The sequence below is a fragment of the Barbus barbus genome (genome assembly GCF_936440315.1).
Source record: "Barbus barbus genome assembly, chromosome: 3".
NCBI classification, from domain to species: Eukaryota; Metazoa; Chordata; class Actinopteri; order Cypriniformes; family Cyprinidae; genus Barbus; species Barbus barbus.
The window spans coordinates 38488972-38503855 of record NC_136731.1 but is presented as its reverse complement, the minus strand read 5'-3'; the positions used below and the strand labels follow the sequence as shown (position 1 = coordinate 38503855).

At 38.4% G+C, this 14884-nt stretch overlaps 1 protein-coding gene across 4 annotated transcripts; it reads left to right on the top strand.

Annotated features, from left to right (window-relative positions):
* The first annotated feature begins 895 nt into the window (after positions 1-895).
* On the top strand, positions 896-13958 carry LOC306846785 (ceramide synthase-like). 4 transcript variants are annotated; one of them, XM_079380396.1, is made up of 9 exons: positions 922-1011; positions 1688-1851; positions 2192-2290; positions 4992-5151; positions 5836-5919; positions 8509-8731; positions 9557-9652; positions 10043-10152; positions 11731-13958. In XM_079380396.1, the coding sequence occupies exons 4-9, from the start codon at positions 5027-5029 to the stop codon at positions 11969-11971; spliced, it is 879 nt and encodes a 292-aa protein (XP_079236522.1). In that variant the 5' UTR covers positions 922-1011; positions 1688-1851; positions 2192-2290; positions 4992-5026; the 3' UTR covers positions 11972-13958. The 4 variants fall into 4 exon arrangements, with proteins under 4 accessions (XP_079236520.1, XP_079236523.1, XP_079236522.1 ...); XM_079380394.1 differs by lacking the exon at positions 2192-2290 and having other exon boundaries at positions 896-1011; XM_079380397.1 differs by lacking the exons at positions 1688-1851; positions 2192-2290 and having other exon boundaries at positions 907-1011.
* The last annotated feature ends 926 nt before the right edge of the window (positions 13959-14884 follow it).

The following is a 14884-nucleotide window of genomic DNA, read 5'->3' as shown; positions in this document are numbered from 1 at the left end:
TTATAATACAGATTATCAAGACAGTAGAAGTAAGAAGAACACAAGGGAGCATACAGTGAAAGCTGACCACTATGGTCCTCATATAAGAAGAATTATCAATGGTGACTCATTTCTTTAAGCAATCTTGTATAGCACAAGCACCGAACCAAGAAATCATCAGTCATAAAAACATGCTATCTCCATAGAATGCCATAGGAAATATTTTTAAAAGCAGCACATCCATTAAATATATTTTATGGCAAGTTTATTTTTTAGGATCCAGGGGCCTGATATATAAAGTAAAATTTCCCATTCACACACTGGTATTTATATATATATATATATAAAATAATAATCAACTTAACTGGTTAGAGCACATTGCTGGTGAGCTGGTAGTAACCATCTTTCCCCGTTATGCCTGACAATAGAAATATTGCATATTAAAAAAAAACTAAAAAAGCACTATACTAACAGCTATTATGTAAAACATGCGCTGACACTCATTTTCGCTGCACAATAACATTCTGTCACGTCAGGGCAAAAAGTATGTATGTAATGGGTTAGCTTAAGTTATTAAATAATTTTGATTAAAGATTACGATGTAAACACTGTCTGCAATATTCCATTAAAAAACAAGAACTGTCGATTTTCAATTCATGGTGACTAAACTTACTCTCTCCCTGCGTGTATTGGGCAAACTATACGATTTATTTGAGCAAAACATTCCTAATTCTCTGTTTAATACGGACTATTGAAACAATGAAAGATGACAAAAAGACAAACGAGAAGGCTTGTCTTTCTCGGTCTTGCACTATCAGGTCACTTTGCTTTTACTCGCCATTGGTCAAATCGACTGTCAATCAAAGGTTAAACCAATCAACGAAGGGGAAATCTGTCGCAGCCTTCTCGTTTGGCCAATCAGCAGTTAGTTACTCGCGGTGCAGATTTAAAAGTAAAATTAATCCTTTATCAACACATTTAGGACGGGGGCCGGTCGAAAAGACGCGATTTCTGAGCCGAGACCGATGAACAGTAAGTTAAACCGGCTTTTCCCGTTTCCGTGATATATTTACTAATTTCTACGGTGATATTAGATAAAGGTTATGTAAAAAAGACAACGGAGAGCGTTGCTGTATTTATCCGCTCAGCGAGGCTCTGAGTCGTGTTAGCATGAGAGCTAGCATGAGCGCTAGCGTGACTCTCTTTCCCTATTTTGCATGCAGGCGAATTAGAATAACGCCATTATTTAGATACCTTTCGGCATTTGGTTTAGGATTTGCACATGTTTTGTAGTCAAATGTGAGCCATTCCACCCTCCCTGCCTTCCCCGGTCTCCACTTGTTTTGTCTAATCCTAGCGAGGTGGTCAGAGAGGCAGAGCCGGGGACCAAAGTGGTTGCCTGGATACCTGCTTCTCTCTTCATCCTTCTGGTGCAAGTATCCGCTCTCCGCCGCTGGTAGCCTGCATTTTCATTTAAATAAGTCATTTGCAAGTCTAATGTTTGAGTGTGGCCATATCTGACCACTGCAGCTTTTGATCTGCTGACTCAGCTTGAGTGAAGAGCAGATGGACGCGAATCAGGTCTTTTATATGTAGGGATGCACTCGCTTCCTGGACAGCTGGATGTGGACAGACGAACTTTGCAGTACTACGATTGTCCGTCCTTGGATCGTTCTCGTTGTTATATATAGCACTTGTGTTTTCCCAGCAGATTCTGGCAATCCTGTGCAGCTTTCTGGGATCAAGTGCTTGGGATAAATCAACAACATCATGTGGACCGTCTCACAGATGCCTCCTCGACCTTGTGATCCGATTTCTGGAAGACTGTGACAGGATTGTCCGTCCCCGTAACCAGCGCTGCTCAACCTTAATGTAATCTGCCTTTTTTGCTCCTTCTGCTCGTCTAATATGACCATGTCCCCCTGCTGCTTTTCTATAACATCTTTAGGAATGCATTGACCCAGTTATGTTTTAACTTGCATCACCTTTCTCTGGTGTTTTTATGTAACTTATAGTACTGCAAAACAGCTTGATATGGTTTCAGTAATGCATCCTACAAAATTTGTGTTATCTTCACCAGAATGATTATTTTCAGGCCATGCCTGACCAAAGTTGTAGAATGAATTATATGCCTGTAACCGCAACAGACATCTGACCAGTGCTCATGTAATGACATTCAGCTTTGTGTTTGTTTGGTGATATGACATTGTAGGTGGTGTGGCATAGTAGTAAACGAAAATGCATGAGCAGGTCATTGAAGGGTTCCAGGTTTGAACCCCGAGGAGGGATGTAACCCTTGTTATTGCACCAAGTATGTTGCCTATAATTTGTTATTTCTTTAAGCTGCCATATGTATTAACAGTTATGTTTTAATTAATGTTCATCCAACAATGAAATTCAAAATCTGTACAAATGTAATTTTTAAATTTTAGGTTACCCTAAATTTAAAGGTAGCCTTGTTACAGTGTAATTATACAATGAAGCACTTCTTAATTAACAATATACACTTGGGTTAGGGTTTGGTTTAACCTGTTAACCCGCACCGGCCCATGGGCGGGCCAGAAGGGCGTGTTTGGGCGTGCCTGCGCTTTTAATTACCTTTGTTTTAGAACAATATTCAATCAATTATCATTAACCATATATAATTTGAAAGCTAAAACACTCAAGATTAACGATCTGAGCTTGTTTTTTAAATCAATACACCAGAGAGAAAAGGGTTAACATAAATGCTGAAGGACCGGTGTTGTGCCAAAAAAAGCACCCTGCCAAATTATGCACCCCCTAGTATTGGTAGGTTTAGGAGTAGGTGTGGGGGAGGGGTTAGGATTAGGGGTGGGGTTGTGATTAGGCAATCAGGCAGCGATTTCAACGAAGGGGTGCATAATCTGGCAGGGGTGCAGAATTCGGCACAACACTGGCCATTTAAACATGTACAAAGTGAACCGCAGTACTTGCGTTTGATCGCCTATAGCGCTGGTCAGCTCGGAGACTTGGTTGCAAAACCAGTCTTAAGTCGCTGGGGTATATTTGTAGCAAGAGTCAAAAATACATTGTATGGGTCAAAATTATCGATTTTTCTTTTATGCCAAAAATCATTAGGATATAAAGTAAAGATCATGTTCCATGAAGATATTTTGTAAATTGCCTACCATAAATATAGCAAAACGTAATTTTTTATTAGTAATATGCATTGCTAAGAATGTAATGTGGATGACTTTAAAGGCGATTTTCTCAATATTTAGATTTTTTGCACCTTCAGATTTTCAAATAGTTGTATCTCGGCCAAATATTGTCTTATCCTAACAAACCATACATCAGTGGAAAACTTTTATTCAGCTTTCAGATTATGTATACATCTTAATTAAAAAAAAAAAGACCCTTATGACTAGATTTGTGGTCCAGGGTCCCGTATCTGTGTATAACAATAGCATATTAAATATTTAATAATTTACAAATTTGTCTTTTTATTAACAGTAAATTCATATGTATAATATTCTGGATGTTTTGGCTTTCCATTGTAATGAATATCAGAATTCTTTTTTTTTTTTTTTTTAAACGCAATTTTGTAATTTATTGTAACTGATGACTCTGTTTTATCGCATTTTTGATATCTCTGGGTCTGAACGGGTTACAGCAAAAGAGTTGCATGATACGGATTGAACACTGGCGTACAATAATCATTGTGTTTGGGGGCTCTGGGGGCGCATCCCCGTTTTTGCAACCGGTTTTTTCCATCAGCCATGTGGGGAGGAAAGCGATTCGTTACTGGCTGCCGTCAGCACACACACAGCCAGCGGGCCTATCGCCTGCAACCTGTTAGCTAGAGGTCCCGCCGAGACTCCCTCTGCCTCGTGCGCTTCTGCTGGACTCACTGCTGGCGAGGACGACACAATAGGATGGATGCCTGCTAGCTCTAAAGGTAGCGTTGTGAATGCGAGCCGTTCGCAATGCTTTGCTTGTTGTTTACGCGAACGGAGGAAATCAGAGCGTGACCGAGATGATGCAAGGAACGGCGGAGGGTTTTATAATATCGTTTGCGCGAGATTGGAGTTAGTTTGAATCCTAAGAGCGTCACGTGGCGCGTCTGTGATGCGTTTTCGTAACAGAATTTGTCGCTGCTCAATCTCGAATTATTTGCGTGTTGCATTAACAGATTCGTTCGTGCATGCTTCAGAATAATGAATGACTAACGCACATTAGCTGTCGTGTCTGTAATGCACTCCTTGGTTTTTGCTGTGATGTCTGTTGCAGATTTGGATGGAAGTCTTTTTACGCAGCTTTTGTGATTGGCTTGCTGCACTCACAGTTCCACTGTAGCAATATATAACAGGAATAATACACTCCCTTTCACCTCCTCCCACAAGGTTACCCTCAGTGTACCACAGGATGATGGCCCCACCCTCCCACACACCCCCTTTCTTTCTTCTCTGTGTCCCCTCATCTCGCTCCCCTCCCTAACCCTGCAGTAATCTTTCTAAATCTCTTGCTTGCTAATCCTTTCCGTGCCTATTTTAGTACAGACCCCCACCCCTCCTCTCCTCCTCCCAAACATCCCAGCTTCTTCTGCTTCAATATAAATATGGCAGTTGTGCGGAATAATTTAAAAACTCCTTACAAAGCAATAATGAGATCAGTGAAGGGATGCAGTTGAAATGATCTTCCTGAAGATATGTGGGGAATCTATCTGTGCCATGCTGTCACAATGCATACCTTGTAGTTTTTGAACTTGGCTTTAGAGATGAGTGGTATTTTAAGCTGATGTATGCACATTGATTTAAGAAATCATATCTTGTTTGTGCTAATTTGGATTTTGTGGTCTAATTTTCCTTTACTCCCCTCGTTTGTTTCAACCTTCTGCCTTTACCTTGTCCTTCTCTTCTTGTCTATTTAAATATGTTTTTTAAGATTGGGTTTTCATGAATGGCTGTTGTATTTTAATATACATCCTATTATGAAAAATATATGGACTTTTTAAGATGCACTTTAAAATGTGTAATATTTATCCTCTTTAGAAACACAGTGACGTTGAGCAACATTGTCCGAGATTATGCTGAGCATCCTTGCAGCTGGCTCCATATTCTTCCCAGGCCTCTTCCTGCTGTCCAAGCGATTCCTGAAACATGTTCCTGGGCTCAAATGGAGCGAGAAGGATGCTGTCATCGTCTCGTCCAGGTAAATAAAGGGAAGAGAAAGTGAGATGTGTTGAAAGGTGCCGTCAGGCTTAAGATACCTGGTTTTGTTTACTTATGTATCTGTGCGCTTTTTGTTTATAAATGTTCAAGTCCATAATTGGATTTGTGTGAATATTTAGGTTCGATTAAAAAAGGATAACTTGACAAACCAGTTGTTTTACTGCATCAGCGAATGTGACTTTTGAATGATGTATATGTAATATCTTGCTGAGATAAACACTTATTTTACAAATAAATTGTTAAAGTTACTAAAAATATTTGAAAATGTTTGCCTGAAATGAATGAGGAAGATAATGATCAAATATGTGCAGATTCATCGGTTTGTTACTAAATGTGTTTCTGTAAATTTATGGCAGAGATTATTTTGTTTTGAAGGCATTTTGCGTGAAATGTGTCTGATTTAAAATCTGCTGAGTAAAGATGTTGCATGTAAGGTTACATTTGGCTGCAGTGCATGTCTGATGCATCGATGAGCTTTTCTGCTTAGCTTGGAAAGTTACAGAGTAATATCCTGCTTAGATGAACCTTCCTTTAACTGGTGTCATCAAAATCTGCTATTAATGGTTTCAAATATCTCCTCTCTGAGGGTGTTTGCTGTCTGTTTTGGTCTCCTTGCTGTCTTTTATGATCTATTTTTTTTTTCTTCTCTCTCACCCTTTCTCAGACTGGTGTCCTCCGTTCAGGCCATTATGGCATCCTCTGCCGGGTACATCATCGCCTGTTCATGTGAAGACATCATTGAGGACCAGTGAGTATCAGCTGAAGATGTGTGAAAAGATCTAACAGAACGTACTTTTTGAGTGTATATGCAGGGCTCTGTTTTACTTGGGTGTTTGTTTGTTTTCCTATGTGCATGTCTCTCTCGCCTCTTTTCACTTGTGTTGCGTTTGCATATACAGCTGAGAATTCTCTAATTTTCTATGGAATTGTTCCCAGGTGTGTAGAAGTGTGAAAGTATTCCCTTCACTCTGAGTGTTTCTAAGAATGTGCTATTCCTCTAATGCGCACCTTATGTCAGTGTAATCTAATTAGAAACTAATTAGGTTGCGAGCCAATCTGTAAATCCACTGTGGCACACCAAGCCGGGGGGAAAGGGAGTGAGAGAGACTGGCAAAATACTTTTGGGAAAAAAAACTTGACGGTGACTTTTTATGACCGCTTTAGTCAGCGGTTTTAGTTAATACTTGAAAGCTGCGTCTTTATGCTCTGTGAAACCCATTAGGAGCTTTGTGGAAAATGGTTTGCTCTAATTTGATTTTCCTCACCTAATTGAATTGTATATCTTGTTTTGAACTGTTTATCTTGTTTAATTTTTCCTCAACCCGAAGGCACACAAGTAAATTAAGAACGGCAGCTCAAATAGGTCAAAGCAATCATGTTTCATAAACTATTTAAGCCAGGTAAACTCAATTACTCTGTGTATGTGTAGTTAATGCATCAGTCAGGATACAGGAGGGCTGGGAATGAGACAAAGGCCAAGTCAAATACTAGGCCTATTTTTACACGTTTCATTCGTCAGATTTTGAATTTAGTATTGCTAAAATATAGTATAGAATATAGTATTGCTTCATTATGTTTTTGATTATTCATGACTGCAATAATGGATTTGTAAAGTATTTAAAGTGTATATTCCAATGTAATATCTTGACAGTAGTTACTAAAAACAGTAGGGATGCACAGATACCACTTCTTCCTGAATAGACCGATACGTGTTTTCATTGCATTTGTAATTACTGTAAAATACTGTACAAAAACCAAAAGAATATGTATAATGTTAGTTGGCTTAGTTCATTAAGCAAAGATATTTCCTTCAGTTATTTTCACACTTAATTATGCCCATTAAAATGTATCCTACAAGGTTTTGTTTCTTTTACAATTAATTTTTTTTATTTTTTTGCTCTATGGTACTTCATATTTAATTTAATAGCACATTAGAGCAGCTTCATTGCAGCGGCTCAGTATTATAATTGTTCTTGTAATAATGTAAGGAATCACTCGTTATACAGAAATCTTGTAACAGTGATGAATATATTTTCTGAAACACACTTTTTTCATCTGAAACGTTTTGTGACTTCTATTCCAAAGTGACTCTTATAATTAAATTAACATCAACAAGCAAAACATGCCCAACACGCACATAATGGAATGTATGATTTGGAGGAGAAGAATTGTTGAATAAAGTCTTCATAACATTACAGTTGAACCACTGGTGTCCCATGGACTATTTTAACAATGTCCTTACTAACTTTCTAGGCCTTGACCGTATTTGCATTGCTGTCTATGCAGAGTCTGAAAGCTCTCGGATTTGTGTTCCAAAGATGAACGAAATACTTGCATTTGGAACAACATGAGGGTGACTAATTAATAAAAAAAATTTGGGGGGTGAACTATCCCTTTAAATGCTTGGGATTTTTTTTCTTCAAGAGAAGATGCTTTTTGATGCTAGAGATTGCTTTATAACAGAAGTTGCTATTCATTTATGCTGTTCAAAACTTGCTTTTGAAAGAAGTCTCTAATGCTCACCAAGGCTGCATTTACTTGATCTAAAACACAGTAAACAAAATGACCATTTTTCTGTTTGAATGCATTTTAAAATGTAATTTATTCCTGTGATGCAAAGCTGAATTTTCAGTAGTCATTGTATGTAGTTGAAAACAGTTGAGCTGCTTTTTATTTGTTGAAACTGATAGATTTTTGATGACTAGAAAGTTCAAAAGAACAGCATATTTAAAATTGAATTTTTATAACAAAGTAAAATTCATTACAGTCACTGATGAATTTAATATATCTTTGAACAGAAGCACTAATATCTTTTACTGACCCCAAACGTTTGAAGTGTAGTGTATGTTTAATTTTCAGAAATAGACACATTTGTCCTCACAAATCACATTCCTCTTGGGAACATGTAGGAGTAGTTTTACTGCCTCTACAGTCTGACTGTACTTGATTTGCTAGTCAAATTATAAGGGAATACGTCACCCAATATATGAATGCTTGTCTAACATGTGACACAAAATGAGAAATTTATCTTTTCTGTAATTTCCAGTAGTAGTAAGCACCTTGGCTTGGACTTATGTTCTCAAAGGATTTTAAAACTGATTTAGAAAAGTACTTAAATGTGAAATAAATCTGCACGTTTCAAATGTTAAGTCAATTTCAAAGCATTATATCTATAATTATTCAATATAGAAATATTGAGTCATAAGTGAAAACGATCATGGGAATTTAATTATTTATATAAACAGGGGTAATTGTTGCAAAGTAACCCTAAATCTCATCTCAGGGTTTCTCGCTCTTATTCTTTCGTTCCTCATCTCTTTCTCCTCCCTTTGTCCAGGCATTGGCTTACCAGCAGCTATATCCTCTTTGCTGTCCCCTACTTCGTCTATGATATCTATGCCATGTTCTTGTGCCACTGGTACAAACTTCAAGTCAAAGATCATGAAGAAGAGGGCAAAGCCAAACCAATGAGGTCAGCCATCAGCGGCTATCTGCGCCGAGAGTTCCTCATGGTCTTGCACCATGTCGTCATGGTCACTGTCTGTTTCCCTGTCTCTGTGGTGAGTCCAATGAGGGTTGAGTGACTAACATTTTTTTCATAAACGCACACATTTGAAGTGCATCTTTTTAGAAATATGATTACGGAGGCCCATCAGAGCCAGTCTGACCATGTGCTTGGTGTGTAGTAACATAGCTTTGGCTTGATGACTGTTTAAGAGTGATTTGATGGGATCATGATCTGTGGGTGGCTTGAAGTGTGGCTGAGTCAAACTTGTCCTGAATGGGCCTGTGTACTTTCACTCTGTAATTATGCTCTCCATCACTCTCCATCTGTATCCATGGAGACTGTTGCTGTCGGCAGCAGTCAGCACCCTGGCATTAGCTGCACTTAAATGGCAATGTGTGTTTTGGCCTGATAAGACAGGAGAACCTCTACAGCGCTTTCCTCTGATAAAACCACACTAAGCTTTCCTACATCTGACACAAGTATAACTTTCTTTTCTTTTTTCCATCCACCCCTTCTCTTTTTTCACTTCTCTTCCCTCTCCATTTCCTACCTTTTCCTCTCCATTCCATTCCCTTTCTACGTGTCATTTCCCTTTCCTCTTCCTTTTCTTTTTCCGTTCCACTTCCCATTTACTTTTTAATTCCTGTTTACATTTATTCTTTTCCTCTTCCTTTTTCCCTATTCTCCTTTCCTTTCTTCCTTCCTTTTTCTCTTCCTTCCCTTTCATTTCATGTTCCGTTTCCATGCTCTTCTTTCTTTCTTTTTCCCCTTTTTAATTAATTTATTTCCAATTCCCCTTTCCCATCCGCCTCTTTTCTCCTCCTGTCCTTTTCCTCTTACTTTCCTTTCCCTCCCTCATTTTCTTTTCTTTTCCTAGTTCTGGAGACAGGGAAAAGGGGATTATTTCCAGGGTGTGCTGTTCCTGGCAGAACTCAGCACCCCATCTGTCTGTCTTGGAAAAATACTCATCCAGGTACTAAACACAAACACTCATTCACCCTGTCTTTCTGTATCCCCTTGTCTTTCTTGTTTAGTGACTGTATCTTTCTTTTTAACAACCTAGGTAAGAAGATTTTATGCTCTACTCTTTCTTTTCTTGGAAATGTATGGGTAATTTCTACCAGATTTACTAATCTTAAAACATCTAATTGATTGACCATAATCTTTCACAGACTTTTTTTTTTTTTGCTGTAACAACTCTTTCGTACATGTCTCCATTGCTTCAGTGTTAAATGTGTAGTGGGGAATATTGAATCATGGTTTTCAGGGTTCATTGCTCTGCCTATTAATATTTTTCTATCTGTTAAAAGCTCTCTCGTTCTCTACTTCTTGCTCTCTCCTTTTGTTTGTTTCTTTGCCTCAGTACAAGCAACAGCACACTCTCCTACATAAAGTCAATGGCGCTCTTATGCTGGTCACTTTCTTCATCTGCAGAGTTCTTCTCTTCCCCTACCTCTACTACGCCTACGGCAGGTAAAGATCACTGTTTAACACTCTCACTCATTCAGTCTTTCACTCTTATTTCTATTGCTCATCTATTCCTTCTTTCTTTTATCTTCTCTTTCCCCACTGAGTCATACTGCCTCTGATATTAACATGGATTCTTAAATCTTGAGGTTTTTAGATTAACATTTCTCGTTCGGTCTCAACCCAGGATTTAATCTGAACATGAGACATTTATACATTCCTCCTAAACGATTGTAATAACCACCAAAGATCATGAGCTGTGTTGTTTTGCATCGATTGTAATACCAGGACAAACCTCATCGGTCTTGATGGCATGTTCTAATTTTAAAATTGCAGCCCTGATGTATTATTCATAAGACTGGAAATTTGAGCATTCTTAGACTTAACACTTGTGCTCCTAGTTAAATGTTTTGATTGCGATCTTTACTGGCAAACTAATATAGTAGGGATGCACGATAATATCGTAACGTTATCGGAATCAGCCGATAAAGATTTAAAATATAAAAATGGGCATCAGCCCAATAAGAAATTATGCCGATATGCCTTGCCAATAATACGAATAAACTCACTTGTGCTCAGGGTGTGCTGTTAGCGATGCCTTTTGCCTGAATGAGGATTAAATCGCTTTGGATTACCCATTTAATTTGAGAATGCATGTAAAGAATGACGCGTCCGGTGTGCGATTAGTCAACAGTCGCTAGGGCGTGCAGCAACGACAACAACAACAGCGGGTTTTTATTTATTTAGCGGGAGCTGTAGACCTACTTGTTAGAAAATAAAAGTAAAATACACAAATAACATTAAGATGGTTGTGTTTCTGAATAAATAAAGCATTAACTGATGTCATAAAATCACAAGTCTGTTTTGTTTTTAAAGGTCAGAAGCTATAGTTTACATGAATAAAAATCAAAACGCATGACACTTGTAAATAATTTTATGTACAGATTTGTTCATTAATGTATAAATATATATTTTCAAATGAATTATGAAAACTTAAATACAAGGTACTCTTTTGCTTTAGACCGTCAACAAATGTTAAATCTACAAATAAAAAAGCAACACAAAAATAATTTGTTTATAATCTTTGCACAGGAGAGACTTGTTTCCAAAAAGGAAATGTATCTGTATGTGCACCAGCTATGGGCAAAAATCTAATATCGTGCATCCCTAATTTATAGTAATCGTTATCATTAGAATTATCATCCTTGGTGTGAAAGGAGTCCCACATCCTAAATAAAAGAGCCATGTGCCAATAATGAGCCATGTGCCGGTAAATACTTTGCATTACTTTTGCCATTGGATGATACGGCAGTTTCCATAAAAATATTTTCCTGAGACACACACTTGGGACTGCATTGGGTGGACCAACCTGAAACTTGCATTGATTTTAAAAAAACAAAAAAAAACTTTTTTTTTTTTTCTTTTTTTTTCTTCATTTCCACATTAAATTAGATGGGCATTGCAAATATGGCCCCAAGTGATCTGACTTTTCTTAAAAGGGACTTTGATTATAAAAAATACCAATAATTACTCATTCACTATATGCTGACTATATGCAAATATTTGTTTGTGCTCATATCACAGGTACGCCTCCATCCCCTTCTACATGGTGCCGCTATCTGTGCCCTGGCAGTTTAACGCAGGTGCAGCTTTGCTCATGGCTCCGCAGGTCTACTGGTTTTCCCTCATCTGCAGGGGTGCCTTCCGTCTCTTCACCAGAGCTTCACGGCACAAAGCTGCTCCTAGCAGCAAAGACTCTGAACCGAAAACCTCACTCCTACCCCCTGCCAACGGATACAGCCCCAGAGAGACCGACTCCCACTAAGAGGGGAGTAGAGATAGAGATGTAGGTACAGGCTTGTTAAATTTAGACCAAACAGGAAACCGAAGGCAGACTGACTTATTACAATAGGTGGATCTACCTTTGACCCAGTGGCGTGGGTTAGTAAACAAAGAACCTGAAGGTCTGTACCCTCACTATTTACCATCATCCTCTCTTTGAGAAGAAAAATAAGACTTCAGACCAAACCAAACAGATTGTTTTCCCCCTAACATGCATATTCTCTATGTTGGAGCAGTAGGTCGGGGAAATGTCATCTGCTGCTTTGCAGGGTTAGTGCATCATTTGTAGATTACCATGGTCATAAGCTTCAAAAAAAGGGACTGATGTGGATGCAATGGGAACAGCATTTAAAATGATGGATTGATAGATCCCTCCTGTTCTCCTTTCTGAGAATCTCTGTCTCGCTTTGTTTGGTACAGCTGCAGAGAGGATACAAAAAAGGGAACCGTCGATCTGTACATAAGTTTTTATTCATATTTACGTTGAATTCCAAATAGAGTTTCCATTTATTTTAGATTTTTGTAGAACCTATTTATTATTTATTTAGTTCTGTTCCTAAGTACGGGTGGCTTAGTCTAAAACACAACAGTTCACAAAGTTTAGTTCAAAACAATCCCTCAGACTCTCACTGTGGGTGCATGGCCTCCTTCCAGCTGTTTTTCCCTTTCCTGGTTCTCATCACCGCTGAAAACAAGATGGCAGCGGTTGCATTCAGTTAGTGAATCAGCAGTTATAAAGCAGAAGGGGGGGCATTTAAAGGATTTGGATGAGGCTGAGGTAATACATTAGCATCTCTCTGCTGCAGTACTCCAATCCTTTTAAGATCCAGACGTCAGACGGAGGGGGAAGAGACCGAGCTGCCCAGTGAAATACTACACTTGAAAACCAGGCTGAAGTTGGCAAGGCATTCGGACGAACCTGAACCAGTCAGTTTGTACTTTGTGTAGTTTTATGTGAGGAGGCTGCCAGCATAAAGGCCCTAATATATCCACACCACAATATGGATTCTGTGCTAGCACTGATTGTAATCTGCACACTGAATGGGTAACAACTGCTGTTTTTCTCCACACTGAGATGTTTCTTCGTTTCTGTCAGGATATATATAGGAGGTCCACTGATTATGTGTTTTGTCACCAATTAGTCCTCACTTTTATGGTAAAATTGTCATTGGTGTAACAATGTTTTCACATACTTTCCTTAGGCCTGATTGTTGTGCTACACTCCCAAACAGGGCTCTGCCAGTTTGACGTTAAACAGTATTATTAGAGGTGGAAGTGAGAGGATGGCGCACAAGGTGGATTCTAGAAGTGAATCTTGCTCTGAATTATCCCAAGGAGGGGTGCTAGACAAACATCCAAGTCTGTGAGATACTGTAAGACTTTTAAAAGCACTGCATAGATGGATCAATGTCCCGGATCTAGTTCTGGACCACTATAATTGGAGTCTTCTTATAGATTAGTCATGTTTCTGTTACGCACTAGCACGTTTTTGTTTTGCTGCTTTAGTTAGCTCGTATGCCCAAAGGCATCAATGTAGCCTTCGAAGTAATGCTTTCAACATGCTCTTTACACAAAGTACTACACTGGGTCATCACAACACTTACTCAAAGGGACTGCCCAGTGCTGGGCATGAATAGAGGCCAGTATTTTCAACTATAGCAAAGTGTACTGGTTTGGGAACTGGTTAGAAATCACATGTTGAGCTTGGAATGACTATCTTCTGACTCTGTTTTTACGTAATTATTATTAATTTATTCTTTTAATTTATGTATTTATTTTCCCAAGTCTGAATGTACATATGAATTCACATCTAAATGTTCTTCTGAATGGGCTTCTGTTTATATAGCTGCCTGAAGACTGTTCTGTAATTCTGGTTCTCTCCGCTGAAATATACTCTCGCTCTCTCCTGCTGTGCTCTGATGCTGTGTTTGACTTCCTTTTATACTGAAACAAAGCCTCTGTGTCACCTGCTCAATGTGTCTCTTGTGTGATTGTGTGAGAGGAAAGGATAATTGCATACCTTAGTTAAATGAAATTTGCCTGAATGGGTTTCTTTAGTATTGAAACACCATGTCAGTGACCCTTGCTTTCCTTATTCCCTAATTCTCTTCTCTTAGTTATGTTAAATGTGAAGTAAGAAAAAAAAAAAAGCCCCTTAATTTGGGGCATTCACTAAAACGGTGTCTTAACTTAAGATAGCATGCTTATCTCTGCAAAGGGCAGAGGCTCTATAAAACAGCTGATCAAAAGAGATAAGGGAGTAGCCAATCAGAGCATGCATGCAGGACACAGGTGTCTTTGGCTACATTTCCTTTGCTTTTAAACTTTTCTTAGTAGTATTTTAAGAAGATAAGTAAAACCAGAAACCTGAATGGTTTTAAATTATAGCTATTTTTTTCATTGCTGTCTTATGGTCTGTAGTTATAAAAAGTAATATCTAATCTTTTTATAGGTTTTTAAATCAATAATAATGTATAAGTATCATTTAAATTAACCATTTCAAGCCTAAATTCTCTGTTCATACATCAGCCCATTAGTTTCCCGTAAGCTTTTATACTGTCGTGCACTTCAAGTATTCGACTGATAAAACTAAATCTAGGTTTATGGTTAATTTAGGGCTTGAATCTCTTTTCTGTGATCGTGAAGGAGCATCTGTTGGACCCGTGAAGGTATGAACAATATGGTAAACGGCGTCCCCTCGTGGTCAATTTTTACACTTGCTTTATAATCTAATAAAATCGAAATCTTGAAAGCTGAATCATTTCTAAGGCCAGTGGTGCATTATTTTACACAGAACTGCTGACTTAAGAAATTATTACTTGGATATTTGCTTATTTCAGGTGCTTTTCCTTCAAAATGTTCGAGGAGACCAACCTTGGTTGCCACAGTTTTCATT